The 24286-nt window shown below is 45.1% G+C and overlaps 2 protein-coding genes across 2 annotated transcripts in view; one reads left to right on the top strand and one right to left on the bottom strand.

Moving 5' to 3' along the window:
* Positions 1-12216, top strand: part of Dusp4 (dual specificity phosphatase 4) — a 14081-nt gene extending 1865 nt beyond the window's left edge. The window contains exons 2-4 of the mRNA XM_013024781.1: positions 9402-9547; positions 10742-10961; positions 11454-12216. Of these exons, the coding sequence (XP_012880235.1) occupies positions 9402-9547; positions 10742-10961; positions 11454-11839 (752 nt within the window). The 3' untranslated portion in view covers positions 11840-12216. The remainder of the gene's footprint in view (positions 1-9401; positions 9548-10741; positions 10962-11453) is intronic.
* Positions 12217-17848: 5632 nt separating this feature from the next.
* Positions 17849-24286, bottom strand: part of Tnks (tankyrase, TRF1-interacting ankyrin-related ADP-ribose polymerase) — a 141650-nt gene continuing 135212 nt past the window's right edge. Inside the window, exon 25 of the mRNA XM_013024125.1 lies at positions 17849-23220. Within this exon, the coding sequence (XP_012879579.1) occupies positions 23134-23220 (87 nt within the window). The 3' untranslated portion in view covers positions 17849-23133. The remainder of the gene's footprint in view (positions 23221-24286) is intronic.

Raw genomic sequence — 24286 nt, 5'->3', positions numbered from 1 at the left:
CCCCCCCCCGCCCCCCGTCTTCAAAGAGCCGCTCCTTTCCCTGCAGGCGCCGGGGCGCCCTCTCCTTCGCTTTCCTTTCTCAATCAGATCACCGGAAAGGAAGGGAGACGGGGGGGGGGAGGATCTCGGGGAGGGGGGAGGTAACGCACCACGACAGTGCTGGGGAGCGGGGGGGGGGGTACGGGGTTTGCCTCTGCGGAACAGCGAGGGGCTTTGTTGTCAGCAGTTGTTTCCTGACCATTTGACCCGTCAGCTGCTGGGGAAGTGCTGCTGTTGACCTGTGGTTGAACTGTTAAGGCGATTTTGCTGATTCCCCCCCCTTTGTGTTTTTGTTTTTTCTCTTCTCCGGTGGTGGTACGGGGGGAGGGGGGCGTTGGCACCTCCGGGGGAGCCCAGTCCCGCCCAGCTTCCCAAAGCGCTTTCGGAGCAAGTGCCTGGAAGGGGCTGGTCCGAGGCCCCATGCCCGGTTCTCCTGCCCTGGGCTCAGCGGCGTGGACGCGGAGCAAAGCGCGCGCTCGCGCGGGGCCTCTGGAGCCCGGCCCCGGCCCAGGGTGGGCGCCTGCGCTATTGTTAGGGCCTGCGGCCTTGGCGGCCTGGGGCTGGCGTTGGGGAGGGCGGGGGGGGGACCGGGAGACAGATTCCCCCAGGAGGATTCGGGGTGCAGGTGCCAGCCTCGAGTCCCGCCCGGTTTGGTGTCCAAGCGCACGCCTTCCTCAATGGACCCCGCAATCTAGGTCCTCTGGGCTGGGGCCGACTCCAGCTCCACGTGGAGTCGGGGGTTTGTTGTGTTTTCTTTTTCTTCCTGGAAGACATCTCTGCAGCGGTAGCTCCGTGGCCTTGGCCCTCCTGTTTCCTTCCGGGGACGCAGATACTGTGGCCCTTTGCCCGGGCCGGGAGGGAGGTACCCTTGTAAGATTTAACCTCCGGGCCCTGGGCGCCGCCTTGTTACTCTTCTGTTCCCCCAAAACACGGTGCTGAGCCGGTGGGCTCAGGATAAAATGACAGTGCCCGGATGGCGAGGTGCGTGGCCTTAAGAAGCATTTCTTCTCTGGACTCCTGTGTATCCCTCTGTCTGTCCAATTTTGGCAGGGAAGGCCATCCCCTGGCCCTCAAAAGGACCCCATTCTCTGAGGAGGAGCGTGCCTGGGTCATTGGCCCGGGAGGCTTCGCATCTGTCTGCGAGAATAGTCCCTTCTCCCCCAGCTTCACCCAGCCCCAAGTTAGTTCAGCCGCCCATGGGAGCCCGCGCCTAGAAATCCAAGTGGGGGAATTATCCCGCTTCCTGAGTAGCAGTGGGCGAGCGTCTGCCTATTTTATTCAAGGCTTAGCTGCGTGGATCCTGTACTGAGCAGAGGCCGGCCTTAAGGCCCAGTTCCTTTGCTTCCCTTTGCTCACCAGTGCAAGACATCCCTAGAGGGGCAAAAGAAACAGTGCCTGCTGCCACACCCTGCGGAAGGTGCCATCAGGGGGAGGGACACAGGGGCTTCCGGGCTCCAGAGACACGGGGCTTACTTACTGTAAGTGGGCACGCCAGCGGGTTCGGAGATGGCTTTGTGCGCGGGTGGGGATCCTGGCATAGGGATCTAAAGGAGAGAATGCTGAGAAGGAAAGAAAGAAAAAGGCCCTTAGAGTCTCTCTACTGAAATGTTGGAATTGATTAAGGGTTGAATAGCTCCGTTCCCTCTGGAGTTATAGTTTCCAGCTTGCAAACAGGACCCTCCTGTGTGTCACCTGATGTGTGCAGGTGGCTGGGCAGTGGAGGAAAGAACGTTGGGCAAATAGAGTGGGGGTAAGGGGGATAGAAGATGGTAATATTTTCAGAAGTGATGTCATTCTTTCCAGCCAAGGCTTATCTAATTTTCTAATTAATTGCACTTAAAAATGTAGGTTTTCTATTTCTGTCTCTTCAAAGGGAGACTGGTTACTCATTTGCAGGTGGTTAGTAACTGTTTCCACAAGTGAGAATTCATAAAGATAGGAATAAACTTTGTTGAACATCAATAAAACTTATACCCTGTACATTTCGTAAGACCCAAGTCTTACAAAAGGCACTAAAATCATGCAGCGTTTTCATTTTATTAGATTTCAAGCTTGGGTGATTTTTCCTGGGGCTTGAACTCAGGGCCTGGGCACTGTCCCTGAGCCTCTTTGTGCTCAAGGCTAGCCGGCTCTACTACTTGAGCCACAGCACCACTTCTGGCCTTTTCTGTTTATGTAGTACTGAGGAATCGAACCCAGGGCTTCATGCATGCTAGGCAAGCATTGTACCACAAAGCCACATTCCCTGCCCAAACTTGGATGAATTTTAGAAAAGTCTTTGACTTAAAATCTTACAGTTTTAGAGACAATTTTGACATTTAAGTTCTTTAATTTTATACAGTATACTTCTTTCAAATTCCTTTCTCCCCTTCATTTTCCAATTAGAGTTTCTCAATTTATCTGTTATCATAAAAGAGAATTTTCTTGCATTAATAAAAGTCATTTCTTGTATCCCCCAATAGCAAATTAATTTCTTACACAAAACGATTTCAGCTGGTCATGGTTGTGTACAACTATATCCCAACATTTAGGCGGATGGAACATTTGAGGCCACGTGGGACTTCATAACAGTGGCTCTCTTCTGTAATCCTAGCCACTCAGGATGTTGAGATCACAGGATCATGGTTTAAAGGCAGTCCAGGCAGAAAAGTCTGTGAGACTCTTATCTCCAGTTAACCACAAAACAAGCTGGAAGTAGAGCTGTGTCTCCAGTGGTAAAGCACTAACGGTGAGCAAAACAAACAGAACCTCAAGGACAATGCCCAGGCTCTGAGTTAAAGCCCCAGGACTGGCACACACACACATACATAAAGGATTTTAGGTGTGTATGTATGTGTGTGTGTGTGTATACACACAAACTCAAATTTAAAAAAAAGTTGTTTCCTTCCTGTGGAGAATTTGACTCCTGACCTTTGTGAGTTTATTCCAGTCATGATTGCAAAACTATCCTAGCTATTTTGAGCAATTTGAATGATGATCTAGATAGATCAGTTACTTTCTCCACTCTCTAGTCCCTGGGCCTATCGATATAAGGGATTTGGCCAGATGCTGGTGGTGGCTCACACTTGTAATCCTAGCTGCTGAAGAAGCTGAGATCTGAGGATCTATTTCATTTTGAAGCCAGCCCAAGCAGAACTCTCATCTCTAATATCCAAATAGCCTTAAGCAAAAACTCTTGAGACAGCACTCAGGCCTTGAGTTTAAGCCCTGTGACACACACTCTCTCTATGTGTCTGTCTGTCTGTCTCTTTCTCTTTCTTTCTCTCTCTCTCTCTCACACACACACACACAGCTGGTTTCTGTGGCATGAGGGTGCATGCCTATAATTCCAGCATTCAGGAGACCAAGAGTTTGAGGCCAGCTTGGGCCATATAGCAAGACCATGTCTCTCAATAGTCAAAAGTTGGCCACCAGTGGCTTATGTCTGTAATCCTAGTTCCTCAGGAGGCTGAGATATGAGGATGATTATTCAAAGCCAGCAAGGGCAGCAAAATCTGTGACTCTTATCTCCAGTGAAGCACCAAAAAAGCCAGAAATAGAGCTGTGGCTCAAGTGGTAGAGTGTTGTCCTTGAACCCAAAATCTCAGGGACAGTGCCCAGGCCCTGGACTGACACAAAAAACCAAAAACAGAATATATTGGATTTGATGAGTGAAGTGTAGGGCATAGGGAAGAGGAGGGAGCCGTGGCTGTCTTTTTCTTTTCTGGGTTCTCATCTCCAGCTGTTGGTGTCCCCTCCCCCACAGCATAGCTCTAGGGGTTTGCTAGGTTTTCCTGCCACTTGTACCCGCTGAATGAAATGACGGGCCTTTCAGTTTGCAAATATAACACAAAGCCTTCCTGGCAGCCGGTGATCAGGAGTGTTTAGAATTACAAAAAATGGTAAGACTTACAAATCATTTCTGACCTCCATTGCCATTCATTACATAAGTCTAATGAATGAAGCAAAGTTCTAACCTTGCATCAAGTGAACTGGATGTTTCCATGCCAACAGCAGGCAGGGCGCAGGTGTGAAATGGAGGGGCAACTTTGATCGCTAGAATGGACCATCAGTTTCCTTTGGGCTTGTCCTGGATTTTGTAGGCGCGTGAGCCATACTCACCAGCTTGGACTGCCAGGACAACGAAGGCAGAGAGAAAGGGTGGCCATTTTCAGGAGCCAAGAAAGTCCTTTAAAAAGCCCAAATATGCAACCGGATTGCAGGTCTCCGTACCCGGAGCTAACAAAGAGGAAGCATGGTAGGGGAGACAGACAAGTTTGTTCTCAGAAGGCAGCCATCCTGTTGAACACAGCAGATAGGCTGGGAGGGTCACAGACAAGGTAGCCCTGAGTGTGGGGTATTAGAGATTGGCACCTGGCTCTAAAAAGACAGCTTTCTCTGAGCCAGGAGTTCCATGGTGAGAAGTCCACTTGGCCAAGTTTTAAAGACTGCTCAGCATTTACGTAGGTGCTTACCTCCCACGTAAAGTTCCCTGAGGCAAATGACCTTCAAACAACTCAGATTAATTTCTTGCTAGGTTGGAGCAAGATCATGAACAAGATCTAGGAGGTAGTGACTCTGGTTTTAAAACATTGCAGGCCCTTGTCCAGTGTTGGTGGCTCATGCCTGTAATCCTCTACTCAGGAGTCTGAGATCAGAAGATCAAAAGCTCAAAAGCTTCAGCAAGGCTAAAAAAAATCTCAGCCTGGGTAGAAAAATCAGAGGGATTCTTACTTCCATTTAACTAGCAAAAAGGTAGGAAGTAGAAGTGTGGCTCAAGCGGTAGAGTACTAGCTTTGAGCTAAAAAGTTAAGAAAGAACAAGAGGGCCGGAGTTCAAGCCTCAGTACTGGTGTTTAAAAAAAAATGACAGCTCTCCCCACCATACCTTAATAGTCTTTCTCTTCCCAGATCCCATTAGAAGTCTTATTATAATATTAGCAGTGCTTTGACGCTCTTTGTGAAGTACTTTCACATACATTATCTCTTACTTCAGGGTGGCAGCCTTCCTGGAGCATTTGTTGCAAGGGGGATCATCAGGCCACTCAACTTTGAATGATCATTGCTGTGCTCCTGTGTGACTGTGAGAAGGAGCTGAACTATACATGCAGTTTTGCCTCTAAAGAAATGGTGAAATCCTTTTCTTATTCTTTCTTGACTTTGAACGTGGGAGATTTAAAGTAGGATATATACACACATATCCCAGTACTGGGTGTGTCTCAAGTGGTAAAGTACCAGATGAGCAAGCAAGTCCATCAAACTGAATGCTCTGGGTTCAAACCTTGAAAAAAAAAAGGTTTGCATTAGGCTCCAGCAGAGATTCATATACTCCTGAAACAGATGTTGCATGGTGCAGTACATGCATTCAACAATTGCAACAGCTGCAGGGTACCCATGGCTCATGCCTGTTATCCTAGCTACTCAGGAGGCTGAGATCTGAGGTTCATGGGTGGACAAATCCGGAAGATACTTATCACCAGTTAACCAGCTAAAAGCTGGAAGTGGAGACGTGGCTCAAGTGGTAGAATGCAGAGTGAAAAAGCCAAATGGGAGGGTGAGGCCTTCAGTTCAAGCCCTATTCCTAGTGTCATCTTTGCATTTCTAATCTATTGCCTTTCATCTTTAAACTATACTACTCATGCCTCCTAAAGAACCATAAAAGAAGTCTGTGTGGGGCAGAGTTTGGTAACCTATCAGCAGTGCCCTGCTGGAGTTCCCCTCCTGCTTTTGCAAAAAGATGGGGCTCACTTGAGTAAGCTAGCAGACCCTGTTGCTTAGGGAAGAGCCACTGGGGAGGGTGAAAGGCAGAAATGATGGTCAAGGTAGAAGAAATCTGGTTTTGAGAGCACCAGAAAGTATTGCACCCTTACCTGTGCTCAACTGGGTTGCTGGCTGCTCTCGGCTTTACTTTCCTATTTATAAAATCAGAGCTTGTGCACTTCACAGGGCCAGTTGGATACAGGAGAGAGCCTGGCATGTGGTAGTATTCCTAAGTCATGGTAGCTAGTGTGTGTGTGTGTACATATGCGTGTGTATGTGTGTGAGTGCGTGTATGTGTGTGTATGTGTATACTTTAGGGCCTAAGCACTCAAAGCTGGCCCTCCCTTTTTTTTTCAAGCTGGCATTCTTTAGCACTTGAGCCACAGCTCCACTTTCAGCTTTTCTGTGGCTAACTGGAGATAAGCGTCTCTTGGAATTTCTTGGCTAGGCTGGGTTGGAACCGCAATCCTCAGATCTCAGCTTCCTGAGTAGCTAGGATCACTGGTAGCTGGTAGCTATAGTTACTAACCCAGATGATTCCCATGATAGGGGGTATTGGACATAAGTGGCTTCTTCCATCTTGTGGGGATATTTGCACTTGACTCTACTGCAGGTACATTGTAAGGACCAGCCAGGTCTCTAAGCCATCCTCAGCTCAGGAAGCAAATAAAATAAAACCCTCCAAAACACAAACCCTTACTGAGCTGCTATAGTCTGGGAAGACAACCTTCCCTGGCTCTCATTTGTCCCTTGGGCAAATAATCTGCTTCTCCATTAGTTTCTTTCCGCTTGTTATTTGAATTCCCCCAGAGGGAACCGACTTTTCTGTGTTCATTTTCCTGCTCTGCTCTAAGTGTCTTTTCCAGGCCATGACTTTCTCTCTCTGTCCTGTTAACCATCTGCCTGGGGGAGATGACACAAGGTCCCTCTGAGGTCTGGTGTGGTTTCCGCTCTACCTCCTGGGCTATAAGGTCCTTTGGCTGCCTTGCCCTCCGGGCCCCCTGCACCAGGGAGTCTGGTTGGTTGGCCCCAGGAGGAGGTGGAGCTCTTGCCTAGAAGGGAATGCAGAGTTCAGGAAGTGTGGGATCTGCCCTTCCTCTGTCTACCAGGTTTCAAGACTGCCAGGAACACATCAGAAACGCCCTGGACAGGGCTGTCAAGAGACTGGGAAGCAGCCAGTGTAACACAGGCCCTTGTTTCTCTCTGGTCTTTGAGGATCTCTGCCAAGGGCTCCTCTCAGCATAGGTGCCAAGAGGGGAAACCATCATATTATAACCAGCTGCTTGATGCCAGGCACAGAGCACCAGCTGAATCAGTCTTCTAGAGACTCCACAAGGGAAAAGGAACCATCTTTTATTGCTGAGGATGAGGATGAGGCTCAGAGAGATGAGAGAGGATGAAGGCTGCAGCGGATAGGTTGAATCAACCTATCTGCGGAACCTGAGCCCCTTCTGGAACTTTAGGTTGGGCTGCCGCCGCTCTGTGCCTTCTCTGCAAAAGGGACCATTCTCTCAAAGCGACTCCCAGGCCTCCCAGGGCACCTGCCCTGCGACTTTACCATCTTGGAGACCCATTTGTTTTAAGTGGGCAGTTTTTGCCAGTTACACTCAAAACCTTGCGCTGTTGTTTTAAGTGTATTTTGATGGCTCTTCTTACATATACTAAGACATTTTGTTAAAAAAACAGACCAACATTTTGTTAAAAAAATGTTCAGTGCCTGCCTGGCATTAGTGGCTCGCACCTATAATCCTAGCTATTTAGGGGCTGAGATAGGAGGATTGAGGTTCAAATTCAGCTCAGGGCGACTTTTATCTCCAATTTGCCAACAAAAAGATGGAAGTTGAGGAGTGGTTCAAGTGGTAGAGCACCAGCCTTGATCAAAACAGCTGAGAGCATGAGGCCCTGAGTTCAAGCCCCAGTATTGTCATGTGTACACACACACACACACACACACACACACACACACGCACGCACGGACGCACGCACACCAGTTCCTGTAGAACATAGAGTGACAGGCAACATTTAGATACAGGTTTCAAGTTTCAATTACAGTTCGGTGATCCAGCTGTTTCTTCTTGCACCTTTCCAAAGAGCAGAGTGAACCAGAACTTCTGGGTCTCCTGGGCACCGAGTCCATCAGTAGACTTGGACTATAGACATTCTCTGCTTCTCCACCGCGCCCCCTCCCCCAACTTGAGGCACTGCATGCTGGGTAGCAGGTCTGTACGCAACCTCATAAGGGGACAGATGGAGGTTCTAATGGTGTGTGTGTGGGGGGGTGGCCCTGGGGTGAGATGGTGGCTGAACACATGAGAAGCTGGCAGTTGCCAGCCACTGGCACGGAGACAGGTCACTGTGACTCAGCAGGAAGGAGGGCTGTGACCACAGAGGTATCCATTTATATCCAGAGGGAGGGGAGGAGGGGAACGGAGAAGCCGCAGGTCACAGAGGAAAAAGTGGGTGCCCTGTTTCTCTCAGCCTTATGATGTGGCAAAGAATTATTTCCCTTCCTTTCAGAAGCAATAGGAAGCCGGCTTTGAGGGTTGGGATTCCAGGCAGGTGACTGATTGTCATAGGTCTGTCCATTCATTGGACAGTGACCCGGAACAGCTGGAGGGAGTGGGGGTCTTATCACAGCCATAAAGATAGGAGGGAGCTGGCCACTTAGGGGACCTTCCACCCTTAGTGTTTTCTTCAGTAAAATGGGCCCTTGAGGAAGGCAGCTTTTGCCCAGTATGTAGGCATTTACTGAAAATGAATACAAATTCTGGTCATACAGAAACTACACTATACAAAAATAAAGGCAGGGCCTGACATGGGAAGTTGCCCACGAGCAAAGTTCCAGAGATCACAAGAAGATCAGACAACAGGCTCCAGTGTGCGTGCGTCTTCTTGCAGCTCCGAGTCCTTCCCTGCCCACCTCTGCCCTCAGGCTCTGGCTGGGCAGCAATGTACCCAACTGGCTTGGATGACTCGGCCCCTTATCTTGTTTCATTTCAAAGTGGAAAAGATGATCCACAGTTGGAAGGCTCAAGTCAGGAAATCAGCCCTTGCCCCATCCAAGTATCTGAAAGGAGGGCTGGGCAGGAAGAGTTGCTTTAGAGGATGATGCTGGGACCTCCTTGTTTAGGGCCCTTGTTGATGGAGTGGCTGTTTATTTGCTGGTGACGCTACACAGTTAGCATCTACTCCATAGCTGAGACCTTGCAGAGTTGGCGCTGGGGATGCCAGGCATATCTGTGGGTCCAGATCACATCTGCAAAGCTGCTTTGTTTCTCATGGAACTCCACTGTAGTAGTCTGTTCCTTGCTGTCACCCGGAGGAACTGATTACCACACTGGAGACTCCATTCCCTTTGGTACAAACCCTTACATCTTCTTTTGTGTATCTTCATTCTACAACAAAGTCTTGCCCCCATGAGCCTTCAGTCTGGATGCAGTTCTGGCCAAAGGCAGACTTAACTTCTGTGGAAATAATCTCTGTAACCATTATCTGTAGGCCCACAGCACCACCAAGTGGCAGCCACAGAATCGGCTTCTCTCTTCAGCTTGGTGTATTATTCTAGTTCTTTCTAGCTGGCTTAATGAATGATCCCATTAACCTGAATTTCATTTCCTTTAACAGGTGGCTATGAGAGATTTTCTTCCGAGTATCCAGAATTTTGCTCCAAAACCAAGGCTCTGGCAGCTATTCCGCCTCCTGTGCCCCCCAGTGCCATGGAGTCCTTGGACCTGGGCTGTAGCTCTTGTGGGACACCCCTGCATGACCAGGTACAACCCCCCCCATCCCCCGGTATGGAAGGAGGGTGGGTCAGTGCAGCTTTTTTCTGGAATTTCCATATTTTTGGTGGAGGAGGGAGGTGTACTGGAGATTGAATATACATAATATATATAATATATATATATAATTACAATTTTAAAAATTGTTATTAAGGTGACGTTCAGCTGCATTACAGTTTCATAAGCAATTCCTATATTTTTAAGGCTTCAAATGTATTATGAGGAGACTGTGGTGAACCTGGAGTATTAGGGTAGAGTGTTAAGTATGGTCTATCTGCCCTTTGGAATTCTTTTCCTCCTCTCTCTTTTTTTAAACTCATTTTTTTTCTTTTTTCTCACAAAGACATTATCCTTGAATTAGCCTCCAGAGTTTGGTTTTAGAAACAGGGTTTCCTATGTAGCCAGGCTGGTCTACAACTTTGGATCCCCCAGACCTGTGCCACGATGCCCAGCTTTTATAGCCTCCAGAGTTATGAATGGAGACATGGGCAGGTTGCCTCAGGAAGCTCAGAGGACTCTACTTGGAAAGAAAAGCCAGAGAATGAGTCCATGGTTCTCCAACAGTCAGGCAGTTTCCCCTCCCACATACCAGCCACACACCCTTCTCTATGGAAGCCAGTTTAAGCCCCTGAATTTCTTTCAAGCCTAGCACTCCAGTCCTTCCAGTTAGATGGCCCTGGGGATGAAATTACAGGGTTTTCCAACTCTGCCCTGCAAATCTCATCCTGAGTTGAGTAGGCCATTTTCCCTCATTGTGCCTCTACCTCTCCTTTTGCTTCTGATGCACTCAGTGAAGACAGCCAAGCCAGTCCATAAAGCACACCATGCAGATGAGGTGTGAACTCCTACTGTGGCACACACACAGAAAAGCCAGCCTGGTGTGCCTGCAGCCACATTGATGCTGGAGAGTTGATCCAGAAGGTGGCGCTCATGGGCTTGACCTGTCCTGGCTTCACTGACCACCCACTAAAGAGTATAAAGTTTGTGCAGAAATCCTACAGAGCCCAGGCACCCCATCAAGGAGCTCCAAAAGGGGTTTGGGGAGCCGGAAAGGCTTTATCCAGCAGGCATGTCCCTAGGGTTTAGAAAGTTTCCCCCCTGGATTGGCTGTACTTCAGGCCTTTTCCTGAAAGGGTGCCTTACACTCACAGTGTTTGGGGCTGCTGTGTTTCCTTTCCGGTGCAGGGGGGTCCTGTGGAGATCCTCCCCTTCCTCTACCTTGGCAGTGCCTACCATGCTGCCCGGAGAGACATGCTGGACGCCCTGGGGATCACAGCCCTGTTAAATGTCTCCTCGGACTGCCCGAACCACTTTGAAGGCCACTACCAGTACAAGTGCATCCCGGTGGAGGATAACCACAAGGCGGACATCAGCTCTTGGTTCATGGAAGCCATCGAGTACATCGGTATGCCAGCCCCGGCCTAGGGGGTGTGAGCTATGGGAGGGAGGGAGGGGTACTGGGACTGCTGTGGATGGGACTTAACCCGGCTGTGCTGGCAGGCCCAGTGGCCCCTTGCTCAGCATGAAGGCCGTCTGTTGGATGTTCTGTGGACAATTCCTTCACCTGTGCATGACTAACAGAGCAGTAACTGTCTTTGTGGCTCCAGGCATAACATTTTTTTGCATGGGAAGGAAGATAGGAGACTTGTTTATGCAAATGGAAATCCTTGAATGTAGATAGGATCCAACTGATTGTGGGATTTGACTCTCCCCCCCCCAAGTGGAGTGTTTTGGTTAAGCCTAGAAAATAGGCTTAACTTCCAAATCTCTAGTCTCAGGGCTTTTCCATCAAGAGCTTCTCATCTTCTTTTCTCCCCATGTCCTGGCATAAGCCACCTGCACCTGCCACTGGGTGGGTGTAGAATCAAGCCCTAATCATGTTGTGCTCTCTGCCCAGATGCAGTGAAGGATTGCCGCGGGCGGGTGCTGGTGCATTGCCAGGCTGGCATCTCACGCTCGGCCACCATCTGCCTGGCCTACCTGATGATGAAGAAGCGGGTGAGGCTGGAAGAAGCCTTTGAGTTCGTCAAACAGCGCCGGAGCATTATCTCGCCCAACTTCAGCTTCATGGGGCAGCTGTTGCAGTTCGAATCCCAGGTGCTGGCCACATCCTGTGCCGTGGAGGCTGCCAGCCCTTCCGGCCCCCTGCGTGAACGGGGCAAGGCCACCCCTACTCCCACCTCCCAGTTTGTCTTCAGCTTCCCTGTCTCCGTGGGGGTGCACTCAGCCCCCAGCAGCCTGCCATACCTGCATAGCCCCATTACCACTTCCCCCAGCTGTTAGAGCCAGGCTGTGAACCCCCAGAGCCAGAAGTGGCTTCCATCCTAGCCAGGGCATGAGCAACGCATAGGAGAGCAAGTAGAGACTAGTGGGGACAGGTGACCAAGTGCTGTCCCCATCCATTTCTCCTTGGCCATCCACGGGGCCAGCTAGAATGGCAATAAGGACTCTGAATACACATTTAAAAACAAACTCACAAAACACTCTAATTTAGAGCAATAATGGTGGCATCAGTGGCGAGAGAAAACCTGGATTTGGTTCATGTGTCAATTTTACTTTGTCAGGTAGAAATTTCTTACCTCATTTTTTTAAACAATTAAGGCTTGAAGTTATGAGATTTCCCCCCCAAATCCTGGCAAATGTGCCAGTCCCATTTTATTAGATGATGGTAGGGTGGGTGGGAGGGAGGGGCAAGAAGAAAACAAGTTTGCCAGAAGTGCCTGGTTTTGTGTGCGAGTCCTGTTGTTGTTGTTGTTGTTGTTGTCATGGGAATTTTGCCTTGCAAAAGATGTTCTAGGATGTGGTTTTCATTTCTAATTATTCACCAGCAGGTGAGTAATTAATGCTTAATAATAAAGTATTTATTGAGATTTTTTTTCCTTAGAGTATGTAAGTCCAACAAGTTTAGCAACAGTGAATTTAGAATGTATTTATGTTGACATCCATCACGAGTGCAGTTGCATGCAGATGTTTAAGCATTGGGGCAGATGATGGTGACTTCAAGGTCTGTGCCAGTTAGCGTGATGATTATTTTGCCACTGAGAAGGGGGTGGATGGCTAGGAGGAGAAAGAAGAGAGAGGACTGTTTGTTACTTTTGCAGCTGGTTCCTGGGCCTAGAGGCCATGAGCATACAATCTTTTCTCTCCTATGATCAGTTGGATGGTGGGAGTATTTCTCAGTTACATCACCTGCCCAGGCCTTGCATAGTGTCTGTGATTTGTGCCACGTTCTATCAGGTTCTCTGGGAAAACTGAGTACAATTCAGATTTTTCCTATGGCACATTATTTGATAAGGCCAAGGGGAAGAAGCCAGATGAGTAGAGATACCAGAAATGAATTCTCTTTCCCACATAGTGTAGTTTTTAATTTTAGTGGCTTTACTTGAAGCATAACAAATCCTTGCATTTTTAGATCCTTGTTGAACATTTTTGAAGGCCCTCTTTTGAATAAAAGGGAGAGTGGATTTCATGTTTCAGGTCTCTTTGAGTCCAGTGGGTGAGAGGTTTTGGGGTTTAAGGGGTAAAGGGTTGACTGCTGGCTCCTGGCAAGTGCATCATGGGTACTTGGGAGCCATTTTGAATCCTTTCTTGGGCTAAGGCCATTTTAAGGGGCCTGTCCAATGGAGGAATGGCTTGGGAAGGGGAAGGATGCTTTCTAGGGGGAGGGCGGAGGGAGGAGGTAGGGAAGAGGGAACAAACTGTGTGTTTCTTCATTTGTAACGTTGTGGAATAGTGTTGTTACAGAGTGCCAGAATAGAGGCCATCGCAAACTTGTCTAGAAATGAGAGCATGTCTCCATTAGTCCTTTGGGAGTCTAGATCTCAGTGAACATTCTTGCTCACCCAAATAACTTCAAGCCTCAATGTCACAATCATGGAATGCTTGTTCTTAGCCGGCATCCCAGGCAGGCCCAGGTTCGTTAACGTTTACTTCTGTGAACTACGAACCTGTGTTGGCATCAGCATCATTGTCCTGTCTTGCCTGTGTCTAGCCCTGCCTTCCGGTGAGGCCAGAGTTCCCACTTCCTGTTTGTAGGACGGCATAGGCACCCTACTTCTCTGGGAGCTGCTTCACTGCATTTTCATGGGGTGAAGGGGCTGGGGCTCCTGGATGGGTGACCTTTGTAGAGATTATGCAGTTGGACATTTCCACTTTTTCCTGGATTCTTGGAAGTTGCTCCATGTTTGATGAAGGATGAGGTCAAGAGAGTTTTGTAGCTGAAAAAAAAAAGCCATGGGCTTCCAAGAGTGGTGGAGGGCTACTGCAGGGCAGTGGGGGGGAGGGTAGCCTGGAGAACAGTCACCTTTTATACCATGAGTGTCCATTTGCCAAATATGTCCTTGTTCCCAGACTGCACTCCAAACCTATGGACAGTGGGAACTCAGGACTAGCTTTAGATGTCTTTTCCCTGTGTCCCAATTCAAGTCTTCAATCACAAATGTCAAATGGCTATATATAAAGTCATTTTCTTTGTATTTGATGACAGCATGGGTCCCAAACTCTTAGAAATAAAATAGGACATTGGCTTGGTTGAAAGGGGGACCTCTTTTTTTTAAAAAAAATTGTTGTTCTACCAGAAGGCTTTCTGATGAGTTGGAATAGCTCTAATGAAGACACTAATTCAGGGTCAGTGCGCATCGGCATGCAATTGTCTTTCCCTGAGGTGAAGTCAGCACATAGGCAATTTCTAAAATGGCAGAAACCATGGCCACTTCACTGCTTGCTTACGTTTGCTATTGGTCACAAAAGGGAAAATTGGGTAGGTACCATAGAGAGTGAGAAAGATGGCTGTCCTCTCCCAGGATCTTGTCTTACCCTATGGTGTTCATGGAGCTGCCATGAAGGGAAGGGGCTGGACTTGCTCATAGGAGCAGTATTAGGCAGAAGCACTGGAGAGCATGTAGTGGCAGCTCTGAGCTTTATTCCTTCCTGAGGCCATTGTTCTCAGGTGCTGTTTGCAACAGGGTTGGAACGCCTTGAGGAATAAGAGAGCGCCCTTGAGAAGAGGGAGGGATAGCAGGAATATGGTTGATTCAAAAAGGAAGGGAACGAAGTTGCCTATGACACCTATGGCAGTGAAGCAGTGGTTCATGGTGGCTGCCCATTAGAACTACCTGGACAACCTTCAAAGTCCTGATGGCAAAGTGGAACTTGTGTGGGTGGATCCAAGCATGAGCCCAATGTTCCCTGGGTGCTGCCCATAGATAACCATGTTTGGGACAGGATGGCAGGATGCTTTGGGGGACTGGATCTTGGCAACCCAGAGCTGGCTTGTCTCAAAACAATCCCAGCCAGGTGTTGGTCACTGGTGTTTGTCATCATCCCAGCTGTCTGGGGAATGAGATGGGGTGCTCTGGAGTCCTGGGGTATCTTTCCATGCTCCCCGAAAGGCAATACCATGCCTGAGTATTACTGTGTTTCCTGGAAACCTGCTTGTCCATCAAGATGTGCTGAAGGTTCTCCTGTACCCTGCCTTTTTTGCCTTCCTTAGAGCTATGAGTCATTCAAGAAGAGACTCCTGCAAGACAGCAATGCAATACTTCTAACTTGTGTAAATAGCCCTGTCTTTCTGAGTGGCATCATTTCTACATTTGATATGCCTGTATTTCTCTAGGATGTATATAGTTTAGGGGAGTTTTGTTTTTTTAGGAACATTAACATGTCTGTTTTTATTTATTGCTTGAAAAAGATCATTTGAAGAAAAATAAATACATTTTCAACCACTTCTGCTTGTTTTACCTTTTCTTGAAAAGAGTCCTGCTTTAATCCCAGCATTCAGCAGGCTTAGGCAGAATGGCAAGTTCCAGGCCAGCCTAGTCTACTACATTGCAGGATGCTGTCTCAGGAAAACGTAAGAAACCATCCTGCTGTTATGATTTAGAAGGGAGAACAGCTCCTTGTCTGCTTTGTACTGCTTTAACGGAATTACAGATCATAATCAATGAAGAACAGATTTATTACTTATAGTTTTGTAGTGGAGAAGTTTCAGAACAAGAGTACAAGGCAGCAAGAGGAGGTACTACATTTGCTTTTATTACAGGCTCACTCACAAAGCCATTAAAACCCATTCACTAGAGCGAAGTCCTTGACCCAGTAAGATTCCACTTCTCAACCCTGTTGCATTGAGGTGTATAAAAAGCCAGCACATGACTTTGGGGTCAGAAGGTACATTCAAACCAAGACAAAGGAAGGACTTGGAGTTCCTGTACTTCTGAGCTGAACATAGTGCTTAACGTTTTAAAATACATTTTATTGGGACTTGAATTCCAGGGCCTTGTGTTCTTGCTTAGCTTTTTCACTCAAGGCAGGTACTCCACTGCTTGAGCCACACTTTACTTTTGGCTTTTTGCTATTTTATTGGAGATGTTTTCTCAGATTTGTTTGCGGTAACTTGTATCACCTTGTATATTTCCAAGCAGTCCTGTTTGGTATAGGATTCCTAGTTAGCAGATAGAAAAGTAGAGACACAGAATCCTCGTTTCCTTCCAACTATGGGGTCATTTAGTGATCTAGGGCAGACACTGGTTTTCTGACTTGAGCCAAGTCAGTCAATCCAATATCACCTCCCATCATACGCTTTTCACTACTGATTCTAAGTAGAATTACTAACAGACTTACTTTACTAATCAGTTCTTGGGCAGGAAATGTCAAGAATCATTTTAACATGTTATGTCTTACTTGAAAACAAAGGAAGACTCCATCTTCCACTTCTACAATGTTCAGGCCATCTGAACAGATGCCAACTGCAAGACAAGGCATTGAGGCCCCAGGCTGACAGGAGGGAGCAGGTACTTCTTTGGTACAGAGGCCTTTTATTTTGGCTTAGAAAAGTAGGGAAAAATAAAGCCAGCCAAAAGCAAAGTACTGTACATAGGGCTTGTAGCTTCCAACCTGACTCTGTGTGAGAACTACCATGGTAAGCAATGCAACTAGTAGTTCTTCAAAATTTGCTGCCCCCAAGCACTCATCCCTTTATATTAGGAAGATTTACTTTTCCTTTAGGAAATGCTTTGTGGCCCACACCTCCCACAAAGCAACTATTCAAGAGGTTCAGATAAAAATGTGGATTCTTAATGCCATAATGGAAACCATGTTGATGAAGTTGTTGTTTTTTTTTTCCCCGAGTCTTGAACTTAGGGCCTGGGCACTGTCCCTGAGCTTTTTTCTTCAAGGCCTGAACCACAGCACCACTTTTGGCTTTTTGTGTTTCTGTAGTCCTAAGGAATAGAACCAGGGCTTCATGCATGCTAGGTTAGCATTCTACCACTAAGCCACATTTCCAGCTCTGAAGTTTTTTGTTTTTTTAATTTTATATTCGACTTGCCTTTTGTGTCCAATTCTGATCATTTCTGTTTCCTAATACAATAACCAAAGGGGGGAAGCGGAGTCTAAAGGGCATTCAGAATCTATCATGGGAGACAAGATATATAGTTATATAGTGACATCAACTCTACTTTCACTCCAGTGTAACACACCACAGCTCCATGGCCAGGGCTTGGCATGTAGCTACTGCATTTAGCCTTACAGTGGGAAGAACTTCACCACTTTCAGTCACTTTACCTGTCAATGGAGGTTAAAGGATTTTTCAGGGTTGTTGATTAATGATGGTCTAGAGCCTGGGTAAATCTTATGGGTTCCATACTGTCTTCTCTTCTTGTAGGGCTTCTAAGTACTTAGCAACCTCTGTGACTGACATTTATGCTGACAGTTTACTAATAAACTGTGGCTTTGAACCTGCCACCTAATGGGTCATTAAGCATGGAGAGAGAAGGGAAGAAATGAGAAATATATCCTCTGTTCTCTATGCTAGGCATTTGCTTTTTTTAAGACAGGGTCTTGCTTAAAGTTCAGGTTTGCTTGGAACTTTATGTCTTCCTGCCTCTGCCTCCCCCCCCCCCCCCAATGCTTAGGTTATAAGTGTTCAGATTATGTGTGGCTGTGCTAGGTTTTTTATTATTAATCATTGCCTTGAGCACACAATCCTCCTTTTCTTTCTTCCAGTCTAAGATGTGGGCAGAGTTGAGTCTCTGGACTATCAAGCGGGGCCCGTGAGCTGTGGCATAGGGCTTTACTAAAGGGAACCCACGTACCCCCTGCGACTGCTGTACTTCTTAACTCCCACAGGGACTTGGAGGTGGGAATAAAGAACTTTAAACCCTGGTCTCACAAGGAAGATGAAGGAATATTGTTATATGAATTCTGACAGTTTTAGATCAGCTGTGTTGAGGCTAGTCAGACTGATGCGAACAGTTAAAGAAAAACACTTAAGAGTGGACTGCTATCCACACAGCATACTTTATAAATTTTTTTATTGAATATTAATGAATTACAAGTAGTGTAAGTTAGATGTTAAGCCAAAGCACAATTACAGGTTAAATACAATCACAGAGATGTTTTAAATAGAAACCCCACCATGGCGTCAGTTAAGTTCCTGATGCCCTCTTTGGAAAGTAAGTTAGAGGGTGAGGGTAAAGAGGCCTTTAGGCAAAGACACAAAGACTAGAAGAATTTCCATGCTGTGAGCAACTTTCCATGACCAAATAGCTGGGATTGCCAGATAGAGAAAACAAAGCAAAAGCCCAGGATGCACAGTTAAACCTAGATTTCATGTAAGTAAAGAATCTCTTCCCCACTTTAAACTGTAAGGATATGCTAAATATTGCATGAAACACAATGTAGAAAACTTGGAAATTCCAGTTTAACAGGCCTTCTTATGTTCTATCTGACAATCCTATAAATAGACAATGAACTCTGGTTTTTGGTGGGCACACTGACTAAATAAAACAACACGGATAAGAACCAAAAGGCCACTACTTACTTACACAAAACAATATCACAATGAGAAAATACAACTACTACTCAATGCTGCCAGGAAACATTCTAGATTTCCTCAAAGCTGGTTTGTAAATGTTTCTCAGAAACCTTGTGCATCAAAGTACCTTTTTAGTTTTGTAGGTATGAAAGACAATTATTACCACAAAGATAAGAAGCTGTAGAACAATGGGAGCAGAAGCAATGGTTACAGTCAGGGCTACCTCCTAGCTCTAGGCTGTTGGCCTGCAAGACTTAGGTTCTTCTTAACTTTCTTTCATTGTAGTGTTCCCCGACTGTTTGTCCTGAACATTGGGAAGGACAGCAGAGTATGTGGACGCTTCACTACTAAACTGAATCATGGGGCACACTCAGGGGTGCCTGTGGAAATAGACAGACAAAAATGACAAAAACAATCTGAATTCTGGAGGGTGAGGGAACTCTTGGAAAAGATGATGGAGGAGTGGTACAGAGATGCCCAGTGTAAGGGACAGAAGGCCAAAGGAGAGTACAAATGCAATCCTCCTACAGTGTGAATGTTACCTTAAAGGGCTTCTGCAGAACACTCTGGCAGAAGTATAAAATAGGTCTCACTATGACCATATTTGGTCTTTTAGTATATAAAATCTTCAGTTTCCTACAGGTGTTCAGTTTAATATATCATAGTTTCTATTTTAAAATGATTAAAAAATAGCTCGCACACTGTGCAAATGCTACATGGTATCACGGTTGTTATTATATTCCCATATGTACAATTTAACAGGCTTTGAAATCTTAGCATTTCTCCAAACCACAAGATCTGAGGAGTTTCAGATATGGAGAAATTGGAACGTATTGATTCTGTTCGCTGTTGTATGTGAGGGCGTATTAGGAAATATTCCCTCGTCAGCTTACCATATACGTAATACATGGAGACATACCCCATTCAGTGACACCGTTCCAATGCTAAGAAATAGAATTAGACTGTTTCACACATCAGGATATAAAAGATTAAAAAATGTCTGCCAAGTTAAGGCTTTCTTAAGAAGAAAAACTGCCTATTAATTGCAGAATGCACAAGTTGCCAGAAGCAGCCTCTCTTAAAAGGTGGTATTTTTGGACTGTTCTTCCTTTCCCTATGTTAGATGTGCTCAGAGTAGCAAGTATTATTTTCATTTCTCTGTCGTTGATTTAACATCCTACAAACTTCAGTCTTTAAGTAAATGTCTGACACACTAAACCCTAGTTTAATGTCAGGTTTGAACATTTGTTGAATGACTAAAGTCTGTAGCTGTAGGAAGATAATTACTCTGAAAGAAACACAGTCAGAAGGCTACCACAGATAACACACAACTGAGGTCTAGGTGCACTGGTGGAAAGCCGCTTAGAAAACTGTTTGTGAGACCATTTATAGGAATCCATTTAATACACACTTGAAAAGGGAAGGAGAACAATGTTTAATAACACTTTGTGCATTTAGAGAATATGCTGAAATAGAGAAAAATCTCAACAGCCTATTGCATTTGGTAGAACTGTTTTCCTGCTTTAAACAAAATTTTGTTTTTGTACAATATCTATGACAATAGAAAGTGAATCTATATTAGTGTTTGCTTGTCATCATGTTTAGGCATTTCTCTATATGTTTCAATGCACTTGGCTATTTTAAGACAGCAAAGGGAGATCAGCCAATATCATCAAGCTCAAAGGAGCACAAGGATGCTTGTTATTTTGTGAATACACACTATATTGTTTATTTACGTAAGCTGCTTGGCTAGAATTTCTACTTGGCTAGAAATTCTGGATTGCTAAAGAGGAAGAGAAAATAAGAATCCTGGTGTACTGCTATCATTTTGTGTAGAAGAAAAACTCTGGGTTCCATGTGGTCATTTGCTAACAAACTGGCAGAAATTTTGAGCACAGTTCTGGTTGTGATATGGAAATGGAGAGATACCCAGATTCTTTTTGTAAGACTTAAGATGAAGAAAGAAAATAAGTGGGGTAAAAGGCAATTAGAGCTTTCTAAAATTACAACTAGCAATTGAGGGAAAGGCAAAGGTAAGTCCAAGGAGCAAAGTATTTAGAGCACTTAATTTATGCCTAAATATCCCCAGTTAGCCACAACAAACAAACAAACAAACAAAAAAACCCTGGAAAACTGGGCCCCTCAGACCTAAAGAAGCCCTTTGAACTGTGGTAAAAGCTGGTAGCAACGGCAGAAATGTCAAGATTCTCTCTTCTGTTCAGTTTGGGAATCAGAGGGTGTGTTTCAGGGAGTCCCAAACTTGTGTTTTTCAATAGTGCATATATAAGAAATTAAACAGAGCCTAGTTAAATTTAATACCACACTTTTATATTCCAGAAGGTTCCTCACATTACTATATATGGAAATTCCAAGTGTGATCAACTTTTGCTAACTTTTAAGTATACTCATGATGACCTTTGGCTTTCAAGTTCTGAAAAAATCTATTTGGCTCCTGTGATATATCCCTTAACCTAATCTCTTTAATTGATAATATACATACACTCTTTCAAGAACTATGACATGCTTGAATTGACTAGAAGTGCTGCGATGTCTTCTTTACATGTACCTTTACTAGGTATACAGAACATCAGACATAGAACACTGGCAGTTGAATGAACCACAATCTTAACTTCTCAAGTGTAAAGCCCACATTTAAAACTGGCACATGTATGAATCTAATTAGTATATGATGGAAATAACACAACATCCAACCACAGTTGGGTAGTGGTTTATCTTTTTAATGAAGCTATAGAGCTGTCCATATCTACACCATATTAACTTGTTTATTTAACTAAAACCCACAGGTGTGTTTACTGTTCTGACTATGCTGGAGGTGAGGGCGAGTAATACACACTCCACAGCTACTCAAAATGACACCGAGAGCCATTTCTTCAACCATTTTATACACAGCAAAAAAGAAGGGAAGGAGGAAAAAAGCCCTCTAGTGCCACTAAATACACAGCCAAGAAAAAAACACCCAGCCTAGGTCACTGACACTTCAACAGAAGCAACAGGTAACGCTAATTCTTGGTTGAACTTTGAGGACCCATGCAAGCTTCAAATAGAAAATTCAGCAGTCTCAGTGCCTCATTCTAGCATTAGGCTAAAGCCACAAAAAAAGTTTATTTCAAGAGCTTATTTCTAAGATTTTGCATGTAGCCATTTTATTTCACGTTTGGAAACTTAAAGGAGGTCACAGCTTAATCAGACTGCACTAAAAAGAAAAGTTATATTAGTTTTCAGGACTTTCAATGGATGTGGCAGGTTTACACTGGTTCTTATTTTTCTATGATGTTCACATTACTTTTGCTTCAAAGCTGAGTGAGATGCACAGCATGTCAAGTAAATAAAAATATGCACTCTGCCCAATACTCAGTCATGGTGACCAGGGCAAGCCTAAGGACTGCAGTGGGTAACTTTCATTACTGTCAATATGTACTTTGCAAATGTTGGGGAGAAGAAGCAGTATGGTGCTTCCTTATCAAATTCATTAAAAAAAAATAACCAAAAGGGCTTTGGTTTCAATTTTTTGTCTAAATATATTAAGAATAGCTCAAAAATTTAGTGCAGAGATCTTTATAAACTATTTGAAGCATGCTACTCAAAATACCCTTCAAATCTGAAGTCAAAAAAGTTCTTGCATTTGTGTACATCTATTACAAGGGTTGAGTCCTAGCTTTCTAAACTAAAGAGACAATAAAATGTTTTGAGACCTTAATGAAGTACAATAGTTTCACTGACTTCGGGAATAAGGCAGTTACTTTTGAGGACCCCAGTTCTGGTGGTACAGGTTGACTGAAGGGAAGTATCATCTATTCTGTGAGAAGTCCCTTCCACGCTTCTTGGCTGCAATGTGTACAGCCAGGTGCTTCTCATCAAGCTCCCTGTTTGTAGGCTGACTAGCCAGCGCCTTGTAGGCAGTTCACTGGGGAACAGAAGTCATCATTACTTCACTCAGATGTGTTCCTGACTATGCTTTCTGGGGTTCCAGCACTGTCCTGAACTCCCCACGCAGCAGGCTGTACTGGAAAAAGGAAGTGGCTGTTCCTGGCTCTAATATCTCATCAGCTCCTAAGTCAGGCTGATGGTCTGTGTCTTCCCTTGTAAGCTGGGCAGACTAGAAAAAGGAAATTAAAGTTTGATGTTTTCCCTTTTCATCTTCATTTGTGTTCACAACAAGCACAGATACAAAACCAACAAAAAAGTGGAAACAGCATCTTGCTTAGCCAGAAGCTCAGGCTGCACTACACTGTTAATGGTATTATTCAGTGTGACTTGTTCAAAATATCCTGGGAAGGGCTCTGGGCTCATTTTCAAAGTAAAAAAGCACCAATGATGCATGTTTGAAAAAAAGTTCAATGAGCCTGTCATATGTGTATGTCTGTTATATGTCATACACATAAAGCAAATGTAGTGTGCGATTATGAACATATGAGACAGTATTGGTTTTCTTTTTCCATTTCCAAGTCTAGATCAAAGAAATCTGGCTTAAGAAATGGGTAACTGCAATGAGAATGAGCCTGAGATATGTTAAAAGGCCGCCCTTGTAAACATTCCCTCAACGGGAACAGTAGCAGTTGAGTATTTGTTATTCATAATATACTCATCACTATCGCAATGCTTTATGAAAGACGAGTAGCTTATTTCTAGGCTGTCAAGGATGAAGAGACTGTGGATTTTTTTGTTGTTGTTGAACACAATCCACTGTAATCTAGTCCCAGGTTGGCATTCGATCTGGTTTTTACTGGGGGTGGGGGGGCATTTACTAGGTCTTCTGCTCTGCAGCTGTGGAGGTCTGTGAGGGGGCTTCTGGTTTCACAATCTGGTATGTGATGAGATACTCTGGGTATGCCTAGAAAGGACAAGAAGAAAAACAACTCACCCTTCTTGTAGGTGTCACATTAAAGTTATACTTATTGAGAAGCCTCAGTGGTTATTAATCTGAACCAGCATTCTACCTGGCCCCAAAGAACCTGGGAAATCCAGCAAAGCAACTGAAATCTGACCAACCAACAGGTCCACCTACTAATTTGTAAATAAACATGTTAAATCCTACAGTCTAGAAAACCAGATATTACCTGTATTTCTTTCCCCCTGCTTTTTTCTGTACTGGGGATGGAATTCAGGACCTTGAATGTACTAGGCAACAATTCTACATCTGAGCTATACTTCAGCCATCAATTTCTATTCAGAATAGTGTAAATTTGTCACACTTAATTTATCCCTTAATAATAAGGCATGTCGGGGCTGGGAAGGTGGCTCAGTGGGAGAGCACTTGTCTTGCATGCCTGAGGCCCTGTGTTCGATTCCTCAGCACCACATAAGAAAAAAAAAAAAAAAAGCTGGAAGTGGCACTGGGCTCAAGTGGTAGAGCGCTAGTCTTGAGCTGAAGAGCTGAGGGAGAGCACCCACGCCCAGAGTTCAGGCCCCACGACTGGACCCCCCAAAAAATAAAATAAGGCATGTGCCATAAACAGTAAAACTAAGGCAGGAAGCAACAATAATATCTGTCTTCACTTCATGTAGCAAACTCTGTCACACAGCATATGGTCAATAAAAGTTTCTAAATAAAAGACTAATTCTGCTGAGCAGAATTCAAGTTAATTGTAGAAAATGATGTAATCCTAAATCTCACCTAGAAGGTAGTAAGGGTGAGATATGTTGAGATCGTTCAAGTACCATTTTTTATAGCTAATTAAAAGTATCTTTAACAGACAAGACAATGGCTCAGATTTACACTTGCTTCCTCCCCCATATCCCACCCCCCCATATTTTCTTTATTCTCTTTTTTTTTTTTTTTTTTTTTACAATTTCTTGAGCATCTTTTTTGGTCGGTCATCGGGCTTGAACTCTGTGCCTGGGCACTGTCCCTCAGCTCTTCAGCTCAAGGCGAGCACTCTACCACTTGAGCTACAGCC

The sequence above is a fragment of the Dipodomys ordii genome, unplaced genomic scaffold, assembly GCF_000151885.1.
Source record: "Dipodomys ordii isolate 6190 unplaced genomic scaffold, Dord_2.0 Scaffold4, whole genome shotgun sequence".
NCBI lineage: Eukaryota > Metazoa > Chordata > Mammalia > Rodentia > Heteromyidae > Dipodomys > Dipodomys ordii.
Note: the sequence above shows the minus strand (reverse complement) of the source record. Positions and strands in the feature narration are given on the sequence as shown.